The following is a 27,646-nucleotide window of genomic DNA, read 5'->3' on the forward strand; positions in this document are numbered from 1 at the left end:
CGCCAACAGAAACCTAATGAAAAAGGACACGAAAAAAAGAAAATGTAGTGTTTAATGATTTTGAAGGCTGAATGCAGCGTTTGATGTCTTGTATTAGTGGTCCCATAGCCGTTAGCTATGTCTGAAAAATCAGAGGTTGATTTAACTGGAGCTAAAAAAAACACTGGTGTTTGGCTAGTAAAGGTGTGCGGCCTGTTATGTTACCTGTATACTTTAAAACAATAAGCAATGTATCATACACATCGGTCACAGCTGTTTTTGTAGGGAGGAGAGGTGGATGTATGTAAGCAATTAGGTAGCTGAATTTCTGATTTACCTGATTAGGTTCCCAAGTACCTGGCGCAGCAGTGGTCTAAAGCATCGGGAAAAGGAGAAGTTGGAAAGCTCAAAATAGGAAAGTAAGCACAGAACAATTTAAGTCCACAGCTTATAATTACTGAAAATATTTACAATTATTTGCTTGTGATCCAACATTAAGAAGATGAAGCAAAAGCAACGTTTGATGATGTATTAAGTTAGCCCAGTTCTAAAATCTGTAACGTGTTTTCAGGAGTATAAGAATAAGAAAAAGATCGATTGTCGCGTATTGCCCATTTTATCTTTAATAATGGGTTAATTCATCCAGTGTTTTGTTTTCTAAAATTCTAAAGCAATATAGTTACATTTTCCAGTGTTGTTCCGGGTAGGATTTTCTGTTTAAGTAAATTAATGGAGATTTTCTATCTCTTCATCTTGTGTTGTTGTTATCAAACAGAAGTGTATTTCAAGTGCCCAGGTTTAACAAGTCCATGACTGCAATTCTTTGAATTCACTTAAAATAGTCACTTTCCCCCGGTGCCATTGCTTAGGTAACCGTTCTGGATTTGTGCTGTAATTATTAATGATCTAAATAATGACTCTCAAGAAGAGCACAGAAAATGCACATCCATGGGTTTATATTATCAAGAAAACACAGACCGCTTTAATCAGGCCTGTTGAAAATGTTATTCCTACAGTAGTCATGAATGGAATGTCGGTAGTAGTTGGTTCATGGAATTATATGTATTTAAGCATTTTATTTATTTCCTATTTTATTATTAACAAAGCATTTTTGTGTGCTTTCTGCCCCATAGGAAACCAGGGAAGACAGATGTGAGTCAAATGTAGCCACATGGTGTCGCTGTAAATCCACATTCCCCGTTTCTCATTCTTAGTAAAACTGACAACTTTTGAAATCATGCTAAAGAATAGTAGCTGATTTATTAGACATACATTAAATTTTTTGGAATGTTAAATGATATAGACATTATGATTAGTTAAATCAGGTGAGTTACTGCTTGCTTGGAACAAAAGCAGGAACCGAAGTTTGGATGTTAGTTGATCCATTGTTTTGTGGTTTGGCCCTCAGGTGTCGTTCACCCTGAATGAGGACCTCACCTGCCTTTCCGCCCTGGGGGAGAAGACAGAGTTGGTACAAGCCCCCCAGGAGCACTCCATGCTCATGCTTAGTGTTGGGGGGCAGACCCTGGCTGTGTTCACGGAGACCACTGCAGGTAACTGACTACGGCAATGCTCTTGTACCTGGAAATCACCATGGAGACATGGTTCATTTTGAATTAAAGCAGTATGGTGCATTTGAGTTCATTAATAATAAAAGGGATGACACTCCTTAATGCGATTAGATTTTGGTTTCATGCTCAAGCAGTCTCCTTATAGCATGTTGTCATGGAGAACTTGAGATATTCACGACATATTGTTTTAATTTGTTTTGAAAAGCCATAGCTGAAATGTTAAAGCTTGTTCCATACATTTGATTTGGTCCTGTAAAGGATGGTCTTCCTCCAGCGTCTGCTTGTGTATGACTATTGACCATCACTTAAAAAAAAATAATGATTTACTATCCTAACAACACAATTCATTATTTTACTATAGCCAAAGAATCAAATATCAATTGTTTTATTGTCACATTTATTGTCTTATTGTTTTAGGACACATTGTGTCTGTAAAATAGAGATTTGGTCTTTAGGCTCCTCCCGTAATGTTAATTAGTTTAATGCATTTTATTATTGTTTATGCTTTTTCATTGTATAAAAAAAAAAAATTGAACCAAGTTGACTCAGTCAAATGTTTTTGTTGTTGGCGGAATGCCACCTGGAAAACAATTGTTTATGTTATATTTCAAGCAAATGCCCAAATTAGACACAGCCACTGTACCGCTTTTATTGACAATTATTTCATTTTGTTCATATGGTTGATAAAGAATGTTGGCAAGATGATCCAGTACTTCTCAGGAAGACCACAGAGGTGGCTATTTATTTACCAAAACACAGTGTTAATTGTGCCCATTAATGATGTAATTCCTGCAGTAGTAATGCACGGAATGTCGGTAGTAGTTGGTTCATCTCATGTTTTTTTTTTCCCATTTAAGTGTTTTATTTTTTTCCATTGTGCTCAGTTCTGCCAAGCTGGAGGTATTGATTAAATGGTTGCTAAGCAACAGGCTTTGCTACAGAAACTGGCATTGAATAGGCTCAGCTGTAATGTACTGTACTTATAGAAAGCCATTCCTTTCTTTTCCTCTCAACCCTGTTGCGCTCACTATCTCATCCCTGTTGCGCTCACTATCTCATCCCTGTTGCGCTCACTATCTCATCCCTGTTGCGCTCACTATCTCATCCCTGTTGCGCTCACTATCTCATCCCTGTTGCGCTCACTATCTCATCCCTGTTGCGCTCACTATCTCATCCCTGTTGCGCTCACTATCTCATCCCTGTTGCGCTCACTATCTCATCCCTGTTGCGCTCACTATCTCATCCCTGTTGCGCTCACTATCTCATCCCTGTTGCGCTCACTATCTCATCCCTGTTGCGCTCACTATCTCATCCCTGTTGCGCTCACTATCTCATCCCTGTTGCGCTCACTATCTCATCCCTGTTGCGCTCACTATCTCATCCCTGTTGCGCTCACTATCTCATCCCTGTTGCGCTCACTATCTCATCCCTGTTGCGCTCACTATCTCATCCCTGTTGCGCTCACTATCTCATCCCTGTTGCGCTCACTATCTCATCCCTGTTGCGCTCACTATCTCATCCCTGTTGCGCTCACTATCTCATCCCTGTTGCGCTCACTATCTCATCCCTGTTGCGCTCACTATCTCATCCCTGTTGCGCTCTCTCTCTCTCGTATCTCTTGCGCGCGCTCTCTCTCTCTCTCTCTCGTAACTCTTGCGCTCTCTCTCTCTCTCTCTCTCTCGTCCCTCTTGCGCTCTCTCTCTCTCTCTCTCTCTCGTCCCTCTTGCGCTCTCTCTCTCTCTCTCTCTTATCTCTTGCGCTCTCTCTCTCTCTCTCTCTCTCTCTCTCTCTCTCTCTCTCTTCCCTCTTGCGCTCTCTCTCTCTCTCTCTCTCTCTCTCTCTCTCTCTCTCGTCCCTCTTGCGCTCTCTCTCTCTCTCTCTCTCTCTCTCTCTCTCTCTCGTCCCTCTTGCGCGCTCTCTCTCGTCCCTCTTGCGCGCTCTCTCTCTAGAAATAACTCCCAGGGTGAAGTCACGCCATTTAAATCCAAACAATCAAATGAAAGTGCATTTTATAGTTCTTGAAATACATAGGATCCAGTTAAACATACAATCAAACAAGTTATTGTCCATCCATCCATCCATCCATCCATCATCTTCCGCTTATCCAGGGCCGGGTCACAGGGGCAGCAGTCTAAGCAGAGATGCCCAGACTTCCCTCTCCCTAGACACTTCCTCCAGCTCTTCCAGGGGGACACTGAGGCGTTCCCAGGCCAGCCGGGAGACATAGTCCCTCCAGGTCTTCCCCGGGGTCTCCTCCCGGTGGGACGGGACCGGAACACCTTCCCAGGAAGGCGTTCCGGAGGCATCCGAAACAGAACTGCCACCTTAACGTGGTGGAGGGGTTTGAGTACCCGAGTGACCCTAGGAGCTATGTTTTCTGGGGCTATATGCCCCTGGTAGGGTCTACCAAGGCTAACAGGTCCTAGGCGACGGGTCAGACTAAGAGCGGTTAAAAAAAAACCTAAATGGTGAAAATTATTTAGTTCCGTGACGTTGCCCGGTATGGCGCAGCCGGGGGCCCCACCCTGGAACCAGCGCCTGGTGGCCGGGCCTTTCCCCATGGGGCCGCCTTCCCGACGTGGGGCCGCCTTCCCGTGGGCTCACCACCCACAGGAGGGACCATAAGGGGCCGGTGCGGAGAGGATTGGGCGGCAGTCGAAGGCAGGGGCCTAGACAACCCGATCCCTGGACACGGAAACTAGCTCTAGGGACGTGGGACGTCACCTCGCTGGCGGGGAAGGATCCTGAGATCGTGCGTGAGGTTGAGAGGTTCCGACTAGAGGTAGTCGGGATCACCTCTACGCACGGCTTGGGCTCTGGAACCACACTCCTTGAGAGAGGATGGACTCTTCACCACTCTGGAGTTGCCCATGGTGAGAGGCGGCGGGCTGGTGTGGGTTTGCTTATAGCTCCCCATCTCTGCCGCCATGTGTTGGAGTTTACCCCGGTGAACGAGTGGGTCGTTTCCCTGCGCCTACGGGTCGGGGATAGGTCTCTCACTGTTGTTTGTGCCTACAGGCCGAACGGCAGTGCAGAGTACCCAACCTTCTTGGAGTCTCTGGGAGGGGTGCTGGAAAGTGCTCCGACTGGGGACTCTATCGTTCTACTGGGGGACTTCAACGCCCACGTGGGCAACGACAGTGACACCTGGAGGGGCGTGATTGGGAGGAACGGCCCCCCTGATCTGAACCCGAGCGGTGTTCAGTTATTGGACTTCTGTGCTAGTCACAGTTTGTCCATAACGAACACCATGTTCAAGCATAAGGGTGTCCATCAGTGCACGTGGCACCAGGACACCCTAGGCCGCAGGTCGATGATCGACTTTGTTGTCGTTTCATCTGACCTGCGGCTGTATGTCTTGGACACTCGGGTGAAGAGAGGGGCGGAGCTGTCAACTGATCACCACCTGGTGGTGAGTTGGATCCGATGGCGGGGGAGGAAGCTGGACAGACTCGGCAGGCCCAAGCGTACTGTAAGGGTCTGCTGGGAACGTCTGGCCGAGTCTCCTGTCAGAGAGATCTTTAACTCCCACCTCCGGCAGAGCTTTGACTGGAACCCGAGGGAGGCTGGAGATATTGAGTCCGAGTGGACCATGTTCTCCACCGCCATTGTCGAAGCGGCCGCTCGGAGCTGTGGCCGTGAGGTCTCCGGTGCCTGTCAAGGCGGCAATCCCCGAACCCGGTGGTGGACACCGGAAGTAAGGGATGCCGTCAAGCTGAAGAAGGAGTCCTATCAGGCCTGGTTGGCTTGTGGGACTCCTGAGGCAGCTGACGGGGGTACCGGCAGGCCAAGCGGACTATAGCCCGGGTGGTTGTGGAGGCAAAAACTCGGGCCTGGGAGGAGTTCGGTGAGGCCATGGAGAAGGACTATCGGCTGGCCTCGAAGAGATTCTGGCAAACCGTCCGGCGCCTCAGGAGAGGGAAACGGTGCCCTACCAACGCTGTTTACAGGAGAGGTAGGCAGCTGTTGACCTCAACTGGGGATGTCGTCGGGCGGTGGAAGGAGTACTTCGAGGATCTCCTCAATCCCGACGTCACGTCTTCCATTGAGGAAGCAGAGGATGAGGGCTCAGAGGTGGACTCGTACGTCACCCGGGCTGAAGTCACAGAGGTGGTCAAGAAACTCCTCGGTGGCAAGGCACCAGGGGTGGAGTACCTCTAGTCTCTGGATGTTGTGGGGCTGTCTTGGTTGACACGCCTGTGCAACATCGCGTGGCGGTCGGGGACAGTGCCTCTGGGATGGCAGACCGGGGTGGTGGTCCCTCTTTTTAAGAAGGGGGACCGGAGGGTGTGTTCCAACTATAGGGGGATCACACTTCTCAGCCTCCCCGGGAAAGTCTATGCCAGGGTTCTGGAGAGGAGAATACGGCCGATAGTAGAACCTCGGATTCAGGAGGAACAGTGTGGTTTTCGTCTGGGCCGTGGAACACTGGACCAGCTCTATACCCTCTACAGGGTGTTGGAGGGTTCATGGGAGTTTGCCCAACCAATCCACATGTGTTTTGTGGATTTGGAGAAGGCATTCGACTGTGTCCCTCGCGACATCCTGTGGAGAGTGCTTCGGGAATATGGGGTCCTGGGTCCTTTGCTAAGGGCTGTCAGGTCTCTGTACGACCAAAGCAGGAGCTTGGTCCGCATTGCCGGCAGTAAGTCAGACTTGTTCCCAGTGCATGTTGGACTCCGGCAGGGCTGCCCTTTGTCGCTGGTTCTCTTCGTAATTTTTATGGACAGAATTTCTAGGCGCAGCCAGGGGCCGGAGGGTGTCAGGTTTGGGGACCACACGATTTCGTCTCTGCTTTTTGCGGATGATGTTGTCGTGTTGGCCCCTTCAAACCAGGACCTTCAGCATGCACTGGGATGGTTTGCAGCCGAGTGTGAAGCGGTGGGGATGAGAATCAGTACCTCCAAATCCAAGGCCATGGTCCTCAGTCGGAAAAGGGTGGCTTACCCAGTTCAGGTTGGTGGAGAGTGCCTGCCTCAAATGGAGGAGTTGTTCACGAGTGAGGGAAGGATGGATGGGAGATTGACAGACGGATCGGTGCAGCTTCTGCAGTAATGCGGTCAATGTATCGGTCTGTCGTAGTGAAGAAAGAGCTGAGCCGCAAGGCGAAGCTCTCGATTTACCGGTCAATCTACCTTCCTACTCTCACCTATGGTCATGAGCTTTGGGTCATGACCGATAGGACAAGATCCCGGATACAGGCGGCCGAAATGAGCTTTCTCCGCAGGGTGGCTGGGCGATCCCTTAGGGTGAGAAGTTCGGTCACCCGGGAGGTGCTCAGAGTAGAGCCGCTGCTCCTCCACATCGAGAGGGGTCAGCTGAGGTGGTTAGGGTTGGGCAAGGGTGGCTTGGGCAAGTTATTGTGTTTCAAGTTATCCCTTTACAATTAGTGCATATCTAAAAGACAGCATATTAGTACATAGTTTAATATACACCACAAATGTAATGGACACCAAACATTTCTGTGAGCTTGTGTTGTACCTGCATTAGCAGTAAATGTACAACTGTTGTCTATATAAGAATGTGCATAGTTTTAATATTTTGGGTTTATGCAGAAGCTTTTAAATCAGACAGGTCCACACAATTTAATGGTAACAGAATGAAGCTGAGACTCCAATTCAGGATGTTACCGAATTGCTTTCACAGAATTACATCATAGGTTCCTGATCTGTACTACGCATATTTCTAACTATGAATGGTATTCTTCCCTTAATGGTGAGGAAAACCAAAGTGAAAATCCTTCTTTGCATGTTTGGCCATTATCCTACAAATTGTCCATTCATGATTGATTGAAAAAGAACAGCATGTTTTGCAGGTTTGTCACCTGCTAAAGTTACATTAAAAACAGTGTTGATTCCATGTTTCATGAGCTGAAATACAAGATCCCATTAATGTTCCATACCTACAGAAAGCTTATTTCTCTCACATGCTGTGCACACACTTTGTTTATACCCCACTTAGTGAGCATTTCTCCTTTGTGATGATTTTCTTGTTGTGACGATGCTGATTAAACAGCATGATCATTACAAAGGCCACTGTACTGTAAAATTTACCATTTACTTCACACAACACAGTGCCACAGATGTTTCAGTTATTGAGGGAACATGTAAATGGCAGGCTGACTGCAGAAATCTCCACCAGAGCAGTTACCAAATAATGTATTGTTAATTTCTCTACTGTAAACCACCTCCAATGTCTGTATTAGTTCACAGTACACATCAAGCATCTCATCCACTAAGTATGTTTGGGATGCTCTGGATCGATTTGAACAACAGCGCATTCTAGTTCCACCATTATATTCCAATGCGTCTTAAATTGCTTTGAGGATAGTCCACTGCTGTCTTGTTGTTTGTGGTTTGGGTCTGTCTTCACTGGGCCTCTATCTCTGTGAGGTAGAACCTGAATCCGAGGCAGCTCCTTAGCATGGTGGCAGTGCGAATCACTAAGTATTCCAGCTCAACCCCTTTTAGCACTGGGATTGCGCCACATGAGTCTTGCCTTTGATTCATGGCCAATATTCAGTTCTACAGTGATACCATTTTAAGGCCAAAGTTTGAAGATCAGAATGGACCTGATTCATCACCATGCCTGATGGGTACAATCGCCCATAGTATTTTAACTGTAGATCTTTTGTAGCTCCGTACATCTAATGTGCATTATTCAGTTTTATTATGAAAGTTCAAAGTGAGTTAAAAGATCTTTTCTCAGGGCTGTCTGTTAGAGCTGTCAGGTCATGGCTGACAGGCAGAGAGCGGAGCTCATTTCTGTCTGGTCTGTTCATGTCTGTAATGAGGGCAGAAGCCAAGGTCCTGGCCTCAGTGAAAGGCTAGACTGCATGTTACTGGACCTCATACTGACCTGTCACTCGTCTCCTAAAAACAGTCTAACACTGTTCTCCAACTCTGCTCTACATAAACTTCCGCTGCATTCAGCTCACCGTACGGGGGCTTTTTGATTTGCCTACACTAATTAGGGCATGATAATTGCTAGAATATGAAATATGTTGTGACTGAGCAGCTGAGTAGAGGTACTGAGGTTTCAGTCACTACCAGCCCAGGTCTTTGACTAAAGATGTTGTCCCCTTCTACTGGGCTGCCAGAAACTAACCACTGAACGCTCAATCCTCCAAAATCCTACTGCTGACTATGTAAATCAACTAGCTTGGTTGAATAACAGCAAAATAAAATGCATTCATTAGCACGTAAATGTATTCATTCCGTTGATTTAGGATTGTGGAGAGGGGTGGGTAATGGCTGGTGATTGATTTGTGAGGGAGCGAATCATGCGGCTGAGCTGGGAGGACGTCGTCTCGGGCCTGGAGTGTGGTCAATAATTCAGATGACTGTGTTCCAACTACTGGAACATAATGTCAGATGCTGCATTGCAGGGTTCCTGGGAGGGAATGTACTGTTGACCGTCCGTTCCCCTTCTCTGCGTCTGTGTGTGAGAACGGTAATCTACACGATGCGTCTCCCCTGATCTGGCCTCCAAGTAATGGCTCATGGTTTTGTTCTGCTTGCGGCTCTTCGGCCACTCTGTCGGGGGAGAGCAGCCTACAGATTGATTCAACTGCTTCTCCCCTCCTTCTGTCTGCCTTTCCTGTCTTACCCACCTTGCTTTGTATCTCTCGCTGTCTTCCTTCTCTCCTGGTGTCCATCTCTCTCCTCTTTTCCCTCTCCTCTCTCTTTTCTCTCACCCCTCTTCCTCTCTACCCTCTCCGTCTCTCTCCTCCCCTCCCTCTCCTTTCTCTCAATCTCTCTTCTGTTGTTTTTCTCTCTCTTCTCTCAACCTCTTTCTCCTCTACACTCCTTTCCGTCTCTCCTCTTTTCCTCGTCCTCTCCTTTCCGTCTCTCTCCTCTTTTCCTCGTCCTCTCCTTTCCGTCTCTCTCCTCTTTTCCTCATCCTCTCCTTTCCGTCTCCCATCTCCCCTGCTGTCTTTTTCCTCTTTAGCTGTAGTTCACAGATCCATTCAAGAGTCATTGCATGTATTACGAAGGCATTGATAATTTCAAATGCTAGTTGTTTCCTTTAGCTATGCATATTTATGGAGACACCTACTCCGACAGGAAACCGGCTTGAAGTATAGTGTGTGTGTGTGTGTGTGTGTGTGTGTGTGTGTGTGTGTGTGTGTGTGTGTGTGTGTGTGTGTGTGTGTGTGTGTGTGTGTGTGTGTGTGTGTGTGTGTGTGTGTGTGTGTGTGTGTGTGTGTGTGTTTGTGTAGGTGTGTGTATGTATTAGAGTGCAGCATGGAGTGTGAAGTAGGAGTTTTATTTGCCCGGCAACAGGTAGAAGCCTCCAACTAGATTCAGGCAATTGGTTGAATATGAATCTGTTAATGGGTGGCTGCTTTTTTGAATAAGCTAAATGTGTGCTCTCTGACTCTCTTTTTCCTGTGTAAACCTCCAGCACCCCCTGGTCTTAGTGCTTCTTTCCCTCTCCCACCTGTGGCTTGGATATTCATCTGTCTGAGCCAACTGCTAATAGGCACACAGGTCTCATTAAATATGGATGGATCTGATCTGCAATTAAAAAGCTCTCAGGTTTGATGTCGCTTTAAGCACATAGCTTGCTTCGTGAGCCTCGTGTTTGCTCCTGTTTGCTCTTGTTGGCTCCTGTGCCAGAAGAGTGTGTGTGTGTGTGTGTGTGTGTGTGTGTGTGTGTATGCGCGTGTGTGCGTGCATGTGTATGTATGCAGTATTCAGGAGGAGGGTGGTGAATGTTTCACCTTGTGTCCAGTGTGTGAGTCATGAGTGGGGGGCTGTATGTCTGACGACAGCGGCCCGCAATTGTCTGGTTGTTAGAGACACAGGCTGAGGTGGGCGACTCCGATGCGCTGAACACTACAGTACTTAACATTATTTTAGTTTAGATTATTCTAGTCTTGCACCATCTGTTGCCTAGTCAGAAGGCTGGGTCCTGGTCGAAGATGAATCGCAAGATGGTAAATCAATGAACGTTAGCCCAAGGTGGCAGAGGGGTGTCAGTCAGTCAAGACCCAGCAGTAGGGAACGTGCATGATCCGCTCAGATACGGCGAATGAAACGATGTGCGCCATCACTCTGCACAACACTGGCAATGAACACTGCCCTGCTGTATCCTCATCACAGCTAAGAAACCACCCATTTGATTGGTTATGGAAAATAACATCAAGTCTTGCTGTGGAATGTGGAAATGGCCCATTTGATTGTACTACAAATGTAAACCATTGAGATATTAATATAAAGAGGTCCACCTTGGGGGGAGAGAGAGCAGCATTTATTGAACTGCCTTCCTGACCCACTTCTTAAAATATATCAGAAGTCTCCAGGGGACTGTCCGAGGCCCAGAATGATGACACAACAGCACAACTGTCAGCCACTGGTCCCACTCCGCAGTGAGGATTACAAAACGTCACTAAGTGAAAAAGGGCTCTCTTGAATTTCTATTGAATTAAGTATTTTATGATTATGCTTTCAGGTCATTGTGTAAAAACACGTACTGTTTTGTTTGGCAGTGTAAGCGTATGGTTAATAAGTAAAGTAGCAATGTTTCCGTGTCACTTACATTCTATGAGTTCTCTACGGTCAAAGCGATCATCCTTAACGGCAGTCATAATGTTGATGCGATTCAATATATTTCTGACTCCCATTGTACTGTAACATAGAATGAACATCATTTCTAGAATGACTCCTGGAAAATAGTCCTAAACCATTTTGCAGAAACAATGTTTTTCATTTAAATGTCAGTGTTGTTTTTTTTTTTTAGCAAACATTCTTATCTGGAGCAACGACACATTTGTTCATTTAACAATATATGGATGTAATGCCAATTATTCAATACTTTTATTTTGTGTAAACCAAAACATTCACATTTCCAAAAATAACACACATTATCACTTACTCACTCACAGCACTAGCAATCAGACATGTACTACGTTGGTTTTTGAGTTGAAAATCTTCACTACACATGCATCATTCTAGATTTGAACCCTTGTGCCTGAACCCTCGAGGCATCTATGCTGCAAGGCATCCACACTGACCTCCCTCCCATGTGTGAGAAGGTTCCCAGAATAAAACAATCGTTTTTGTCCAACGATCAGCCACATTCTGTCAGTCACTGTCCTGTGGTACTGCTCCGCTCAGAATCCAGAGACAGGCTTGCAAAATCAAAACTAGAACACCGCTACTAAACACAGCATCTGATCACACGCGCACACCCACCCACACACGCGTGGATACACACACACACACACACCCAGTAATACTTCACGGTGCACAAAAGGCTGGTATGAATGGATCTCAGCCAGGACGGAGAAAGCTGTTTGATGAATGTGTAATCCAGTAGGAGACTGTTCCTTCTTAGGACATGTGTTTTCTTGTGGTATTGAGCGTGGTCAGGGATGTAAACGCTATCTCTGGACAGTTGGGTTCCAGACTGTCCGTTCCAGCCTGGGGACTGGAGGTTCATCTGGATTCAGACACTTCCCCTTCCCTTTGCTTTCTAGATTTCACCGGTCCTTCCTTTAGCTGTTCTTTTTGGTGAATGTCAGGAATTGCCTCAACACTGAAAGAGCCCTTCCGCTGTCTCCCTGATTTGTGTTCTGCAACTCTATATTGTTTTGCTTTTCTTACTCAAAAGATCCAGGCTGAATCCACATGGAAGAAACCATTATGGATTTGAATGCACTTCACTATCTGATGATATATTATGTAGCCTACTTTTGTGGATTTACATTAGAGATTAGTCTTATTTTCTCCATCTTTTAGATATTTTTCAAATTCTTTGTTGTTTTGTCGTTCTCAAAGGAAAGCCAAATGAGCCAGGTCTTTTAAGTGAATCAAGCCAAAGAGCCAGGTCTTTTAAGTGAATCAAGCCAAATGAGCCAGGTCTTTTAAGTGAATCAAGCCAAATGAGCCAGGTCTTTTAAGTGAATCAAGCCTAATTAGGAAATTCACCAAAAAGGCTGTGAATGCCCGTCGCTAGCAACAATTTTCACAAGCATTCACTGCCCAGCTGTCTCTCGGTCTTCGCCTCCCTCTTCCCTCTCCCCCTCTCATTCCCTCTCTCACTCCCTCTCTGACTCCACGCCCGTCTCTGAACCTTTTCCCCTTTTTCTCTTACTTGACAAAGTGCAAAGCGTCGGCGGCCACCACAGATCCCTTGGTGCTGTCCAGAGAGGAGATCAAAGTGAAACCAGCTTTCAGGGCCAGCATCACCGTCTCCAGCTTCAGACACTCCAAGGTGCACACAAAGGTACTGTCCTGCTTCAGCACCAGCCTGGAGCCTGGGTCCGACTTAATGAAGTGGCGGAACTGGATTAAGTTGGATGACACCTCAAACTCTTCTGGAAAGTCGTCCAGGCGACTCTTTGAGATCAGAACCAGCCGACCTTTAACCTTGTCGATGAAGGTGGGGTCACTGCAGTAAACCTTGAATCCCTGCGACCTCTCGTCAGTCAGTTCCAGGAAGGCAGGCTCGCGCTGGGCTGCCCGCTGCCCCTCCCACTCCGAAATGGCCTCCACCAGTCCACCGAGGCGATAGAACTCTGCTTCCCGCCTCAGGAGGCCCGATTCTCTGAAGTCGTCCGGCAGCTGCAGGTCTCCGATGCGCAGGAAGTTGAGAATGTGCCGGAACACGGGGCCGTCGCGGTCGATGAAGGGGTTGCCCATGGAGTCCGTGTGCTGGACTGGCCTCCTGCCACTGGCCAGCTCCTCCAACACTGACCCCTGGTGACGGCAGAGTGTGGTGCGGTGTGCGGCATACAGAAAGCCCCCCACGTTGAGCGTGATGGTGCCTGAGGAGGGCTTCTTAAAGCTCTTGCTGGGCTGCAGAAGGTCTGGGTTTGACTGTTCGCTGTCCATCCTTCTGAGGTTCCATTCCATGCCGCTCCCACTCAGCGACCACACAGCTCCTTTTGTTGGTGAGTGCGGCCGTCGGGATCACAGTGTGTCGCGTGCAGATGCTCAGTGTGTGTTTGAGTGTATAGGAGCGTCGCAGAGCGGTACTGGCATGGAGATGAGCGCACAAAGCACTGGTAGCAGAATGAGTTCGCCTCTCCCTTTCTGTCTCTCCTCCCTCTCCCTCATACCACTCTTTCTCTCTCTCTCTCCTCCCTCTTCCATCCCTCCCTCTCCCTTCCGTGTACCGCTTCCTCTCTTTCTCTCTCTCGTCTCATCGCTGCAGGAGGAAGAGGAGGGGGCCATCCTTCGTCACAGGGTGGGAGCAGAGAGTGTGTTTTTTTACAGAAAGAGAAAGATACACAGTAGAAAGTGTGTCCATACCTCCATCTCTCTCATCTCCACACCTCCCTCTTTGTCTTCCTCCTTTCCCCATTCTCTCTTCTTCCTCTCCTCCCTCTCCTTTTTTTGTCCCCCCCCCTGCCTATTTCTGGTATCTTCTTTCTCTGTTTCATTCTCCACCAGCCCCCTCTATTTCTTGTCTCTCTGTCTCACTCCCAGACTTAGTAATTAGCCCCCTCTCCCTGTTAAAATGGTTCCTCAGCTGTCCTTCTGCACGTGAGGCATACGCTCCCTCTCTCACACACACACACACACACACACACACACACACACACACACACACACACACACACACACACACACACCAACCACCAATACCATCTCTCTCCCTCTCACACACACACCCCAACCAACCACCAATACCATCTCTCTCTCTCTCCCTCTCACACACACACACACACACACACCCCCCAACCAACCACCAATACCATCTCTCTCCCTCTCTCTCACACACACACACACACACACACACACACACACACCCCAACCAACCACCAATACCATCTCTCTCTCTCTCCCTTACACACACACACACACACAAGAGATTGTCGTGGCAGGGATGTGAGGTAATGTCGATCTCTTTAACCCCAGGCCACAGCCCTAGAGGTGAGAAAGTGGGAGCTTAAGGACCTTTGAACCTGTCTCTCCTCTAGAGGCTTGCTGCTGTCAGATGTGTGCTGCCGTCCGCGTTTATCAGCGTAGCATTCACTGGCAGCCTGGTGGGCATTCACTGGCAGCCTGGTGGGCATTCACTGGCAGCCTGGTGGGCATTCACTGGCAGCCTGGTGGGCATTCACTGGCAGCCTGGTGGGCATTCACTGGCAGCCTGGTGGGCACATTTACTGGCAGGCTGATAAGAGAGATGGGAATAAGTGGGCGGACTTTGGTTATTTATGTAAATGAAAGTTGCATTTAAACAAATGGTCTGATTTAACTGCCCAAGATTGCATTCAGGTGGTTAAAATATCTGAGTAGAGCCTTTACAGGAAGGTGAGTCTGTCATGTGGTTCTGAAATGTTTAGTCCACATCCTCCTGTATCCAGACAGCCTGGGGAGTTGACTTGAAGGTATCAGACCAAAGCCCAGTGGAATGTCTGTTGTTGCTCTATAAAGAAGAGAGGCTTACTACTATCGGATTGTTAGCCTGCAGAACACGGCGCAAGTAGCTTAATCAATACTGTATAATACAATACACTGCCTGTTTCTGCATGGACTGACAGTGACAAACTGCCTGGACAATGTCTACACTTGTCACTCATTGTAACAATTTGGGTGTGTGTGTGTGTTAACAGTTTAAGAGAGTGAGATACTGTGTTTGTCCTGCAGGTTGATGGGCTGTCAGTCAGTCAGTCAGACAGTGATGGTCACTCTTCCTTGATCCATCATACTTTTCCCTTGGGGGAAAAACATGTCTGTTTAATGGTGCTGGGTTTGTGTTGTTCATATCTATACTGAAGGCTGGGTTTGTGTTTTTCATATCTATACTGAAGGCTGGGTTTGTGTTGTGATACAAAAAGCTGGGTTTTTGTTGTTCATATCTATACTGAAGGCTGGGTTTGTGTTGTGATACAGAAGGCTGGGTTTGTGTTGTTCATATCTATACTGAAGGCTGGGTTTGTGTTGTTCATATCTATACTGAAGGCTGGGTTTGTGTTGTGATACTGAAGGCTGGGTTTGTGTTTTTCAAATCTATACTGAAGGCTGGGTTTGTGTTGTGATACAAAAAGCTGGATTTGTGTTGTTCATATCTATACTGAAGGCTGGGTTTGTGTTGTTCATATCTATACAGGAGGCTGGGTTTGTGTATGCTGGTGTTAATATGGTTACCAAACCATCACCATTGAATCCAGCAGTAGAACATTCCAGACAACCTTGACAGTGAGACCCCTCTCTCTTGACTCTGTAGTTGGAGGCACAGTGTCATTCACTAACCTCTTCAGTGGACATACAGTACCTCTGAACAATCAGAGATGCACTCCGATAAACCTCAGTTAATTTTACATGTGTACAGATTTGAGTGTCCTTTTTTGTGGGGAACAGAATCACGTGCAAACATAGTACAACAAAGCTCATTTGACCTTATGTGAACCTTTCAACGTTTTAATTTAAAAAATGGCTAATTCTGTCTTTTGGGGTTAGGTTTAGGGCAGAATAACAGGTGAGGATCGGGCAGTGGTCAGAAAAACAATGTTTCTCTTACAGTATGTGCCTTTTTTTAACCACTGAGCTGATCAATTAGCTCTGTAGTGAGGTGCAGTTTGAACTATTAGTTCTCTTTGAACAACAAATTTTACTGACTCGCGTGGTGACTTGTTTTTTTTGAGTGACTCATACCTTTTAGTTGTTTGTTTGACCTGCTGGCTGCAGTGAACAGGCTTCAGTAGGATTAAAACGCTCGGTTCACTGGGTCCGACCATCAACTGCATGTGTGCTAGGAGGGGGAAGACAGGCTGCACAGAAAAGGAAAATACATGTTTCGAATGGATAATTAATTGCTTGCTGCAAGGATAACCAATTATCAAATTTTATCGATGAACACATTTGTAAAACTGAAACACATGCGGTCTTCCTCTGCTCAACTAGTTTGAACATGAGAACAAATTGCTCATCTCTGTGGCAGTCGAGCTACTGAATTAACGCTAGAATCGTTCCCAGTTTAGTGCAGCTGTAAACAGGGCCTAGGTTGGTAAATCTTCAACTTGTCTAACCCGAGGCTGTACAGGAACACTTTTCAGAGGGCTGAGCTTAAGTTTAGGTTTCTGGGGTTAGGATTAAGTTTAGGTTTGGCAGTGGTGTTAGGGGAAATAATTTACAATGAGTTCCCCATGAGTAGGAGGAGGATAGTAATAGTGTGTGTGTGTGTGTGTGTGTGTGTGTGTGTGTGTGTGTGTGTGTGTGTGTGTGTGTGTGTGTGTGTGTGTGTGTGTGTGTGTGTGTGTGTGTGTGTGTGTGTGTGTAGTGAGGCTATGATCCCTGAGTGACAGCTCACCGCGGTGACGTCTAAGTGACACATCGGCGATCAGCGAGGCGTCTCATCGTACCGAGGTGCTTTTTTTAATCATAATGTGATTGGTGGAATCATCCCCGCATTAAAGAGATGAAGCCGTGTAACAGTGAAGAGAGGTAGGTGGGTGGACAAGGAGCAGCTTTTCTTCACAGACCTAAGCCACCTTCATTAACCAAGACTATTGTTTATCTTCATGTTGGGAATCTATTCAATTTCCTTTTTCAGAAAGTAATGAGAGGGGAGTAGTACCCCCCCCCCCCCCCCCCCCACAAGTAAAATCAGTTTGTGTCACTTTTCATTTGAGGTGTTCAATTATTCATGACTATTCTTACTATGTTACTGGCTGTGATGTAATTGTAATGTTCAATCATGAACTGCCGTGACGCTTTATTTCCTCAGAATAAATGAAAGCAGTACAGTGGATTCTCATCTTAGTAAAAATGTAAGGTATTGAATTATTCATAATTCTTCATGTACTTGGACAAGACAGAGCTGTAACGTTAAATAGCACAGCAGTGAAGCTTGCATAGCAACAGTAGCCCTGAGGAAAGTAGATCTCATGTATTAGGCATGTGTGTAGCAGAAGTGGTTAGATAACCTGACCTGAGATCTGTAGACTTACGGTAAGCTTAATAAGCAAATGGCAGAACTTTAGCTCAGCGGGTTAACACTGCCTCAGAGGTGTGGATACAATCCATGCGCCAAACCCCGATAATCAGAAATGCGCCGCTATCTCTCTTTCTATGCAATGCATTTTTGATGTTGGCTCTATCTGAGTAAACATCTTCACTAAACATTCATAGTGAAACATCAAAATTATAAAGGTCTCTTCTCTCCCGTCTGAAGGCTCTACCCAGCCTGTCAGATAGCGGAGACTCAGCGCTACATCTCCTGATCCATATCTCCCCCTGGGGTGGAGGCTTTTAAAGACGTGGTAGTAACAGATTCAGCTTTAGGCTTGACACGAGCTTGCATCAGGTCTGCTACAAATAGGGCTGTTCTACCAAAGCTGTGTTGTGTAGTATAATATTATAGTGGTGGGGGTGATAGTTAGACATGGGGATTTCTTTAAGTTCCAGCGCTGCTGCAGGACATGTTGATATGCTGCATCACCACCTGCAGCGCCACCTGTACCCCCCCCCCCCTCAGTCCCCGGGGGAGGGGGGGGGGGGCAGATTGTCCTCTATGTTGCCTCATAGTAGGTGTGTGGTAACCGGTGTCTCACATTTCCAACCCCCAGGACCCAGTACAGCTTCTACCCCCAGACAGTCATCGACTGTCAAACAATACTGACAAACGATCAAATTGCTGTCTGCAACGGCCTCCCTCTTTACACCATCCCTTTTGTATTGATGGTTATTCACACAAACACACACATACACTAGACCCTGCCCACACACACTCACTTACAGTCCCCACACACAAACACTTAAAGACACTTGTGAACTGACCCTGCGCACACATGTGCACACAGACACACACTCACTTGTGCATTAACCTTAATGACCCTCGCGCACAAACTGGGTACTTCCTGTAATAGCTAACTGGTGTTTATATCATTTGCCATGTTTTGTATGTAGTTATTTGTAGGACTGCAGAGGGCCCTTCATTATTGGCTTCCTCGATTTAAAATATATCGAGAAAAAAAGTCCATGAATAGTTTTTGTTGATTTACACAAAATATGAGAAATTTTACGTTCAAGTTGAAATTGTTCAAAGATAAAACAAATTCTTAATAAATATATTTCCTCAAACACAATTGGCGCTGTGTCCCCATTACAGTCCTTTAGAGTATGTAGGAGACAGGCCGTTACACAAGGAGGACTGGTAAGGGCCGGATAATGGCATTAACCCAGCAGCAGGACCAGTATCTGCTGTTTTGTGTGAGGAGGAACAGGAGGAGCACTGCCAGAGCCCTAAAAATATGACCTCCAGCGGGCTACTGGTGTGCATGTTTGTAACAAAACGGTCAGAAACAGACTCCATGAGGGTGGCATGAGGGCCAGACATCCCCTAGTGGGACCTGTGCTCACAGCCCTGCACCATGCATCTCCATCTGCATTCACTAGAGATCACCAGAATTGGCAGGTCCACCAATGACGTCCCTATTCTCTTCATAGATGAGAGCTGGTTCACACTGAGCATGTGTGAGAGACCTGAAAGAGTCTGGAGATGCCATGGTGAATGTTATGCTCCCCGCAACATCATCCAGCATGACCGGTTTGGCGGTGGGTCAGTGATGGTCTGGGGGGGGGGGGGGGGGCATGTTCTAGGAGGGTTGCACAGACCTCCAAGTGCTAGCCAATGGTACCCTGACTGCTGTTAGATACCAGGATGAAATCCTCAGACCCATCCTCAGACCTTATGCTGGTGCAGTGGGCACTGGGTTCCTCCTGGTGCAGGACAATGCCCGGCCTCATGTGGCCAGAGAGTGAAGGCAGATCCTGGATGACAAAGGCATTGATGCTATTGACTGGCCCTCACATTCCCCAGACCTGAATCCAATTGAGAATCTCTGGGACTTTATGTATCTGTGCATCCTACGCCGCCAAGTAGCACCACAGGCTGTCCAGGAGCTCACTGATGCCCTGATCCAACTCTGGGAGGAGATCCCGCAGGACACCATCCGCCGTCTCATCAGGAGCATGCCCAGACATTATTGGGGGTGCATAAAGGCACATTGGGGCCGTACACACTACTGAGTCACATTATAGTTGCTGTGATGAAGGTCACGCAAGTTGGAAAAGCCTGTGATTTCAACATTATACTTAGATTTTCGGTGGAGTTTGAATACAGCCCTCAATCGGCTGGTGATTTTGGTTTCCATTTTCCGTTGTTACATCATATTGTTCTCAACGAATTGCACAATGTTCAGTAAAGATTTTGATCTTTAATATATTTCCTTCATCAAGATCCGATGTGTGATTCAAGTGTTCCCTTCATTCTTTTGAGCAGTGTATTTTGGTGTGAACACTGCTGCCCTCAGCCAGAAAGCTTAGAGAGTTTCATCTTTCAAAACAATTCTCCAAAGCCAAATCAACCACAGATTGGCTTTTAAAAAGGAAGACAGAGATATATCCTGGAAATAGTATGAAGATAAAGGTATGTCCTGGAATGGCCCAGTCAGAGCCCTGACATCAAGACTATAGACAGTCTGTGGACTGTCCTAAAGTAGGCAGAACACAGGGTCTTCCCCTTGTGATTTGACTGAGCTTAAACTCTTCTGCAAAAACGGCTTACAGGCTTTTCTCGCTCTTCTGTGACCTCAAGGATGAATACTGCATTCTTCTGATTATTACATTTGCCTGTTTTAAACACATCCCTCAAAGAGACATATATAATTTTTTTGGTAGTATACTGTCTATCTCAGATTAATCGGAGGCATTGAGAAAAACTGAAGGCTTGCAATTTCATTCTTTTCTAGAATATTCAGATATGAATAGGGCTGTGTCTGGGGAGTAGTAGGAGGAGGGGGTGGGAGCTGGGGCAGTGTGTTTGCTTTAAGAAAGAGGGTCCTTGGAGCAGATGAAGGGTTAGAGATGGTGGGAGAAGATGAGTGGGTGGCAGTGGGACCTTGGCACCCCCTTTCTCCTCTTTACCTCTCCTTCGGTCTCCTCCCATTCCTTTTACGGTTCTTTGCTCGGCAGCCTTGAAAAAACAAACGCTGCCGCCGTTCCACCTCTTACTGTGCTTTCCTCCTCCTCTCATTCTGTTCTCTCTCCAAGCGCCACTCACTCTCTCTCCATCCTGGTGAATGTAACTTTGCTCTCCTACATAGCGGTTTCCCGCGGGGCCCGCAGGTTTTACTGTTTCCATTCTCTGTAATGTTCTGTCCCGTGCGGGTCTTCCACTGGGTCTCCAGGTGGTGGCCCGTGGACAGCTGAGGTAAAGGAGGGAGTCTGCCCTGAAGTTGAGGAATGCATTCGTGTGTAGGCGTGTTTATGGAGACAAGAGTTCCAGCACTTGCCATCCAATAATTGCAAATAATTGCATCCATTTTTGAAAACATTGAAGAATGGATAGTGAGTGAGTGAGATCTGTGACATTGGACTGTAAAGTGATTTCTCTGAAGCCTCCTTGTACAAGTGCACAGAATGGTACAAAGAGACAAATGCCAACTGAACATTTTGTTTTAGTCGACCAAAACAAGAGATTAGCCAATTAACGCCAACGGACCAATTGGGTGGTTGGCTGTCTTGAATGTGTTCTGGGTGAAGTCTGAACAGCATGTACAATCTATCTGTCTCCGTGATGCCACTGTCAAGCTATTCCTACCCCATGTTAGACACTAACTTCATGACAAAGAAACCCCCCAAAACCAATGAATCACTGCATTCTGAAATGTCAAGCTGTTGAACATTTCCGTGGCAGGTGGTGAGTGAAGGTTTGGAGTGTTGGTTGTGCAGTACACTTACTGTATTTCACCTGTTTTTCTATTGAGTAAGTGGTTCAGTTGAGTGCTGAGTTTTATATTAAGTAACACTTTTAGCCCTCTTGTAGTCAAATCAAGAATATAAGCTGATTTTAAAACCAGCATCCTGCTGTTGATTCCAGAGTGTTTAAAGGACATGTATAGATAAAATATATTTATATAACAAATGGAAGTATGGAAGATTGAGAATGTTACATTTTAAAATCATGTACAAAATCTAAATCCAAATGATGTATAAATCCAAACATGTGTTGCACTAGGTTACTAAAAGAGGTATATATGTATGTATGTATGTATGTATGTATGTACACTCACCTAAAGGATTATTAGGAACACCATACTAATACTGTTTGACCCCCTTCTGCCTTCAGAACTGCCTTAATTCTACGTGGCATTGATTCAACAAGGTGCTGAAAGCATTCTTTAGAAATGTTGGCCCATATAGGATAGGATAGCATCTTGCAGTTGATGGAGATTTGTGGGATGCACATCCAGGGCACGAAGCTCCCGTTCCACCACATCCCAAAGATGCTCTATTGGGTTGAGATCTGGTGACCGTGGGGGCCATTTCAGGTCAGTGAACTCATTGTCATGTTTAAGAAACCAATTTGAAATGATTCGAGCTTTGTGACATGGTGCATTATCCTGCTGGAAGTAGCCATCAGAGGATGGGTACATGGTGGTCATAAAGGAATGTACATGGTCGGAATCAATGCTCAGGTAGGCCGTGGCATTTAAACAATGCCCAATTGGCACTAAGGGGCCTAAAGTGTGCCAAGAAAACATCCCCCACATCATTACACCAGCCTGCACAGTGGTAACAAGGCATGATGGATCCATGTTCTCATTCTGTTTACGCCAAATTCTGACTCAACCATCTGAATGTCTCAACAGAAATCGAGACTCATTAGACCAGGCAACATTCTTCCTGTCTTCAACTGTCCAATTTTGGTGAGCCCGTGCAAATTGTAGCCTCTTTTTCCTATTTGTAGTGGTGATGAGTGGTACCCGGTGGGGTCTTCTGCTGTTGTAGCTCATCCGCCTCAAGGTTGTGCGTGTTGTGGCTTCACAAATGCTTTGCTGCATACCTCGATTGTAACGAGTGGTTATTTCAGTCAAAGTTGCTCTTCTATCAGCTTGAATCAGTCGGCCCATTCTCCTCTGACCTCTAGCCATCAACAAGGCATTTTCGCCCACAGGACAGCCGCATACTGGATGTTTTTCCCTTTTCACACCATTCTTTGTAAACCCTAGAAATGGCTGTGCGTGAAAATCCCAGTAACTGAGCAGATTGTGAAATACTCAGACCGGCCCGTCTGGCACCAACAACCATGCCACGCTCAAAATTGCTTAAATCACCTTTCTTTCCCATTCTGACATTCAGTTTGGAGTTCAGGAGATTGTCTTGACCAGGACCACACCCCTAAATGCATTGAAGCAACTGCCATGTGATTGGTTGATTAGATCATTGCATTAATGAGAAATTGAACAGGTGTTCCTAATAATCCTTATGTATGTATGTATGTGTATGTGTATGTGTATGTGTATGTGTATGTGTATGTGTATGTGTATGTGTATGTGTGTGTGTGTGTGTGTGTGTGTGTGTGTGTGTGTGTGTGTGTGTGTGTGTGTGTGTTGAAACAGGGCTATTTGTCTTTGTGTAACTTCCTTTCTAGAAGAATCCATACAGACACAGTTAGCTACAGTTAGTTTTATCCTTCAGAATGCAGAAAAAATATTACAATAATGCAGTTAAACTAAAATACTAATAGAGGATAAACTGTTTCTTTTTTTTGTGTGGGGGGGGGGGGGGTTGATTGTGAACAGTAACACTAAATGACCGATAGCGTCAATCAGGTCATTATAAGTAATAACAGCTGACAAAACTTGTTACAACTTATTATAATATTGTCATAAAACTTTCATTAAACATGTTGACACGTTGTGAGATATATTTCTGATGGTTATGACCGCTATTTTAAATGTATCATGATACACAACTTCTTAGCCAAGTGAGTCAAACCTTTCAAACACCTTGTAATTACACTGAATGTAAATATTAAAATAGCATGTAACAAATTCAGTCATTTGATTTACAGATCTTAAATGGAAATCAACATTATTAAAAATACATATATATTTGTCTAGTCTACATATATCAAGACAGTGTTATGACAATATTATAACAGGTTATGACTGCTGTTATGACATGTTTATGACAGCATCATGACGCCATCCATCATAAGACGTTACCTTGGGAACAGATCCTTGCTGTTCCAATACCATGGCAACACGTTTGAGCTCATATAAAAAATACAACTGACGCATGAACTGTACCTTTCAATTATAACTATTATATAAAATTCTTGCTACAAAAAAAGGTGAATATATGGGAGGTTGAACGGTCAGCCATGAGTAAACTATTCCATGAGTAAATTTAATCAATGGATCATCTTTTTGGTATCGACCGGTGGTGGGGTTTTGAGGTCTGGTCCAGGTTGTTTATTAACTCATAACGTTGGGATTCAGATGGATTTACAAACTGTATTGCTAAGGGATCTCAAACAAATGTATCCATCAGTGTGTAATTTGATAAATCTTTGTTGAAGTACTTATTTCTGCACATAATTGGCAGAAACGATACACATAGAAAGGCATGAGACATCATAGCCAATTGGACTGATCCTTTATTTGGAAAGATTGACCAATTTGTTTACATTAGAGAATTGGAAAAAAGCTTCAAATACACACACAAATATTGATATTCTTGCCATGATGTCGTCCAAAAAGTGGGGATGGGGAACTGTTAATGTTGTCTTTTACACTGTGACCAAGTCAATACGTTGTGGGATCCAGGCCTCACCCTCTTTTTTTTTTTTTTTTTTTTTTTGAGTGGAGGTGGACACGCCCACAGAAAGGAGTAGCTAATTGATTAATTGTCCAATTGTGTTATCTTTGTTCAGTGTTGTGCTGTATGTTTATTTATATATATATATATGCATGCATAATTATTTTCCCTCCCCAGTGTCATGTGACTCGTTAGTGTTACAAGTTCTCAGGTGTGAATGGGGAGCAGGTGTTTTAAATTGGGTGTTATCGCTCTCACACTCCCTCATACTGGTCACTGGAAGTTCAACATGGCACCTCATGGCAAAGAACTCTCTGGGGATCTGAAAAAAAGAATTGTTGCTCTACATAAAGATGGCCTAGGCGATAAGAAGATTGTCAAGACCCTGAAACTGAGCTGCAGCACGGTGGCCAAGACCATACAGCAGTTTAACAGGACAGGTTCCACTCAGAACAGGCCTCGCCATGGTCGACCAAAGAAGTTGAGTGCACGTGCTCAGCGACATATCCACGTATTGGTCTGCATGGCTGTCGTCCCAGAAGGAAGCCTCTTCTAAAGAAGATGCACAAAAAAGCCCGCAAACAGTTTGCTGAAGACAAGCAGACTAAGGACATGGATTACTGGAACCATGTCCTGTGGTCTGATGAGTACAATATAAATGTATTTGGTTCAGACCGTGTCAAGCGTGTGTGACGGCAACCAGGTGAGTAGTACAAAGAGTGTGTCTTGCCTACAGTCAGGAAGGATGGTGGGAGTGTCATGGTCTGGGGCTGCCTGAGTGCTGCCGGCACTGGGGAGCTACATTTCATTGAGGGATCCATGAATGTCAACATGTACTGTGACATACTGAAGCAGAGCTTGATCCCCTCCCTTTGGAGACTGGGCCGTGGGGTAGTACTCCAACATGATAACGACCCCAAACACACCTCCAAGACGATCACTGCCTTGCTAAAGAAGCTGAGGGTAAAGGTGATGGACTGGCCAAGTATGTCTCCAGACCTAAACCCTATTGAGCATCTGTGGGGCATCCTCAAATGGAAGTTGGAGGAGCGCAAGGTCTCTAATATCCACCAGCTCTGTGATGTCGTCATGGAGGAGTGGAAGAGGGCTCTGGTGAACTCCATGCCCAAAAGGGTTAAGGCAGTGCTGGAAAATAATGGTGGCCACACAAAATATTGACACTTTGGACCCAATTTGGACATTTTCACAGTGTACAGGGGTGTACTCACTTTTGTTGCCAGCAGTTTAGACATTAATGGCTGTGTGTTGGGTTATTTTGAGGGGACAGCAAATTACAATGTTATACATGCTGTACACTCACTACATTGTAGCAAAGTGTCATTTCTTCAGTGTTGTCACATGAAAATAACATGTACTCAAATATTTGCAAAAATGTGAGATGTACTCACTTTTGTGAGAGACTATATATATATATATATATATATTCTTTGTTTAGTGTTGTATGTTTAGTGTTGTATGTACTCACTTTTGTGAGAGACTGTGTATATATATATATATATATATATTCTTTGTTTAGTGTTGTATGTTTAGTGTTGTATGTACTCACTTTTGTGAGAGACTGTGTATATATATATATATATATATATATATATTCTTTGTTTAGTGTTGTATGGCAGGTTATGTTAAATAAATATATTGTCTTTGTTTCAGATGAAATCAGTCTGGAGGGAATGGTGGTACAAAGAGCCGAATGCAGACCCGCCGTCAACGAAAGCTATGTTAAACTGAAGAAGTGAGTGTAGAATAATTCAATACAGTATGGTGAATATAATCAGATGACGACTTAAATAAAGCATCCCAGTGTCTCTCCTGACTGTCTCGGAGTGTGTGGTGGATGCGCCGGAAACCTTGGCCCCCGCTCACTCAATGGGAATAATGGAAGGATGTCTTCCTTACTGTTTTTACAGTAGCAAAGGTTGACAGGTATTGCTATAGCAACTGTACTGTGCTATATTCACTGTTCTCTTCCTTTGTGCCTGGATGTGTACAGCAGCTCCAGTACTGGGTTGTGAATCTAGGCTTTATTAATTATTCAGTTGCCTGTGTGGCCTATGTTTTCTCCACTGCAAGGCCCATTGGGCCGATTCTTCAGTGACATGCAGCGATTTTATTCATGCCTCTGGTTTGACCGGTCGTCTGCCAGAGTTGTACCAGTGTTGTCCTCTCCTCAGATTACAGATGGAGGTATCCACCAAGCCCAAGCGTCTGACTGAGCAGATAGCGAGGCCCGTCACCAACAACTTCAAACCTGTGTCAAACCATGTCGCCAACGTAAGAACTGTCATGTTGTGTTGAGCAGCTGCTGGGTGTGTGTGTGTGTGTGTGTGTGTGTGTGTGTGTGTGTGTGTTTGTATACATACCTGACTGTTGGCATGCTTCTGAATGTTACATCTTCATTCAATTGGATCGGTTTACACTTCAAAGTGTAACATGCATTTCTACCATGCTCCCGCTGTGTGTGTGTGTGTGTGTGTGTGTGTGTGTGTGTGTGTAGGTGGAGTATGAGAAGAAGAAGAGGACTGAAGGTAGGATGGTGAGGGCAGACAGGCAGCAGGTGATGGACATGCTCTTCTCTGCCTTCGAGAAACACCAGTACTACAACATCAAGCACCTGGTGGAAGTCACCAAGCAACCTGTGGTTAGACACACACACACACACACACACCTTTGCTCTCTCCTGCCTGATTGCATTATCATACGTGAGTGTGAGCTGCTCAGTCCAGTTGGACTCCACCAGTGTACCCCTCAACTCCTGGTTAGTTCACAGGGAACCCTGCTGGTTAGACTGAACTAGTCACTAGAAGCATACCAGAACACATCTGGATCTCTAGAAAAAGCATCCCCTTAGAATCACTACTGACATCTTGTGGACATAAAAAAAAAAGCCAATGTATTGTTTTTGTCACTAGTCCTAAAAAGACGAGTGTCTCTAATTGACCAGCCTGTTGTAATTTAGTCAGGTGTGCCTATTCAGGGCTACAACCAAATTGTGAAATTACTGCAGGGCCCTGAAATCCAGGTGTTTGTGTGTGTCTCTCTCCTGTAGACTTACTTGAAGGAGATCCTGCGGGAGATAGGCTTGTACAACGCTAAAGGAACCCACAAGAGCACGTGGGAGCTGAAACCAGAGTACCGTCACTATCATGGAGAGGAGGCGAATTAGACCGGGGCAGAGCACTCTGGCCAAGACACAGCCAATGACCCAAAAGGCTTCCCATCATGAAGGTGGACCGTTGAAGCATGGCTTTCTGTTGGTTGATAGGTTTTTGTATTTTTCTTTCATCCCAATATCACAGAGGTGATATTGGGAAGGGCACTGATCCTTTGGATGTATGACGCTCTTCACCTTATCTAATGATCATGTTATTGCATTATCATGAATACAAATTAACAGTGAACAGCTGATATTTGCATGTTTGACTTTTTCCTTTTACTGAATATGTAGGCCTATTTACTTGGCAGAACAAGCTTTGGATGGACACTTGCCAACAGAATGGTCACATTCAATGT

At 45.6% G+C, this 27,646-nt stretch overlaps 2 protein-coding genes across 2 annotated transcripts; one reads left to right on the forward strand and one right to left on the reverse strand.

Annotated features, from left to right (window-relative positions):
- gtf2f2b (general transcription factor IIF, polypeptide 2b) lies at positions 1-27,539 on the forward strand. Its single transcript, XM_010880177.4, has 8 exons — positions 1-183; positions 325-398; positions 1,113-1,131; positions 1,388-1,532; positions 25,787-25,868; positions 26,308-26,407; positions 26,631-26,774; positions 27,183-27,539. The coding sequence occupies exons 1-8, from the start codon at positions 118-120 to the stop codon at positions 27,297-27,299; spliced, it is 747 nt and encodes a 248-aa protein (XP_010878479.1). The 5' UTR covers positions 1-117; the 3' UTR covers positions 27,300-27,539.
- On the reverse strand, positions 11,362-13,648 carry kctd4 (potassium channel tetramerization domain containing 4). The gene has a single exon (XM_010880176.3). It carries the CDS (start codon positions 13,409-13,411, stop codon positions 12,647-12,649), a length of 765 nt encoding a protein of 254 aa, XP_010878478.1. The 5' UTR covers positions 13,412-13,648; the 3' UTR covers positions 11,362-12,646.
- Positions 27,540-27,646: the final 107 nt, after the last annotated feature.

Source organism: Esox lucius, chromosome 16, assembly GCF_011004845.1.
Source record: "Esox lucius isolate fEsoLuc1 chromosome 16, fEsoLuc1.pri, whole genome shotgun sequence".
Lineage (NCBI taxonomy): Eukaryota > Metazoa > Chordata > Actinopteri > Esociformes > Esocidae > Esox > Esox lucius.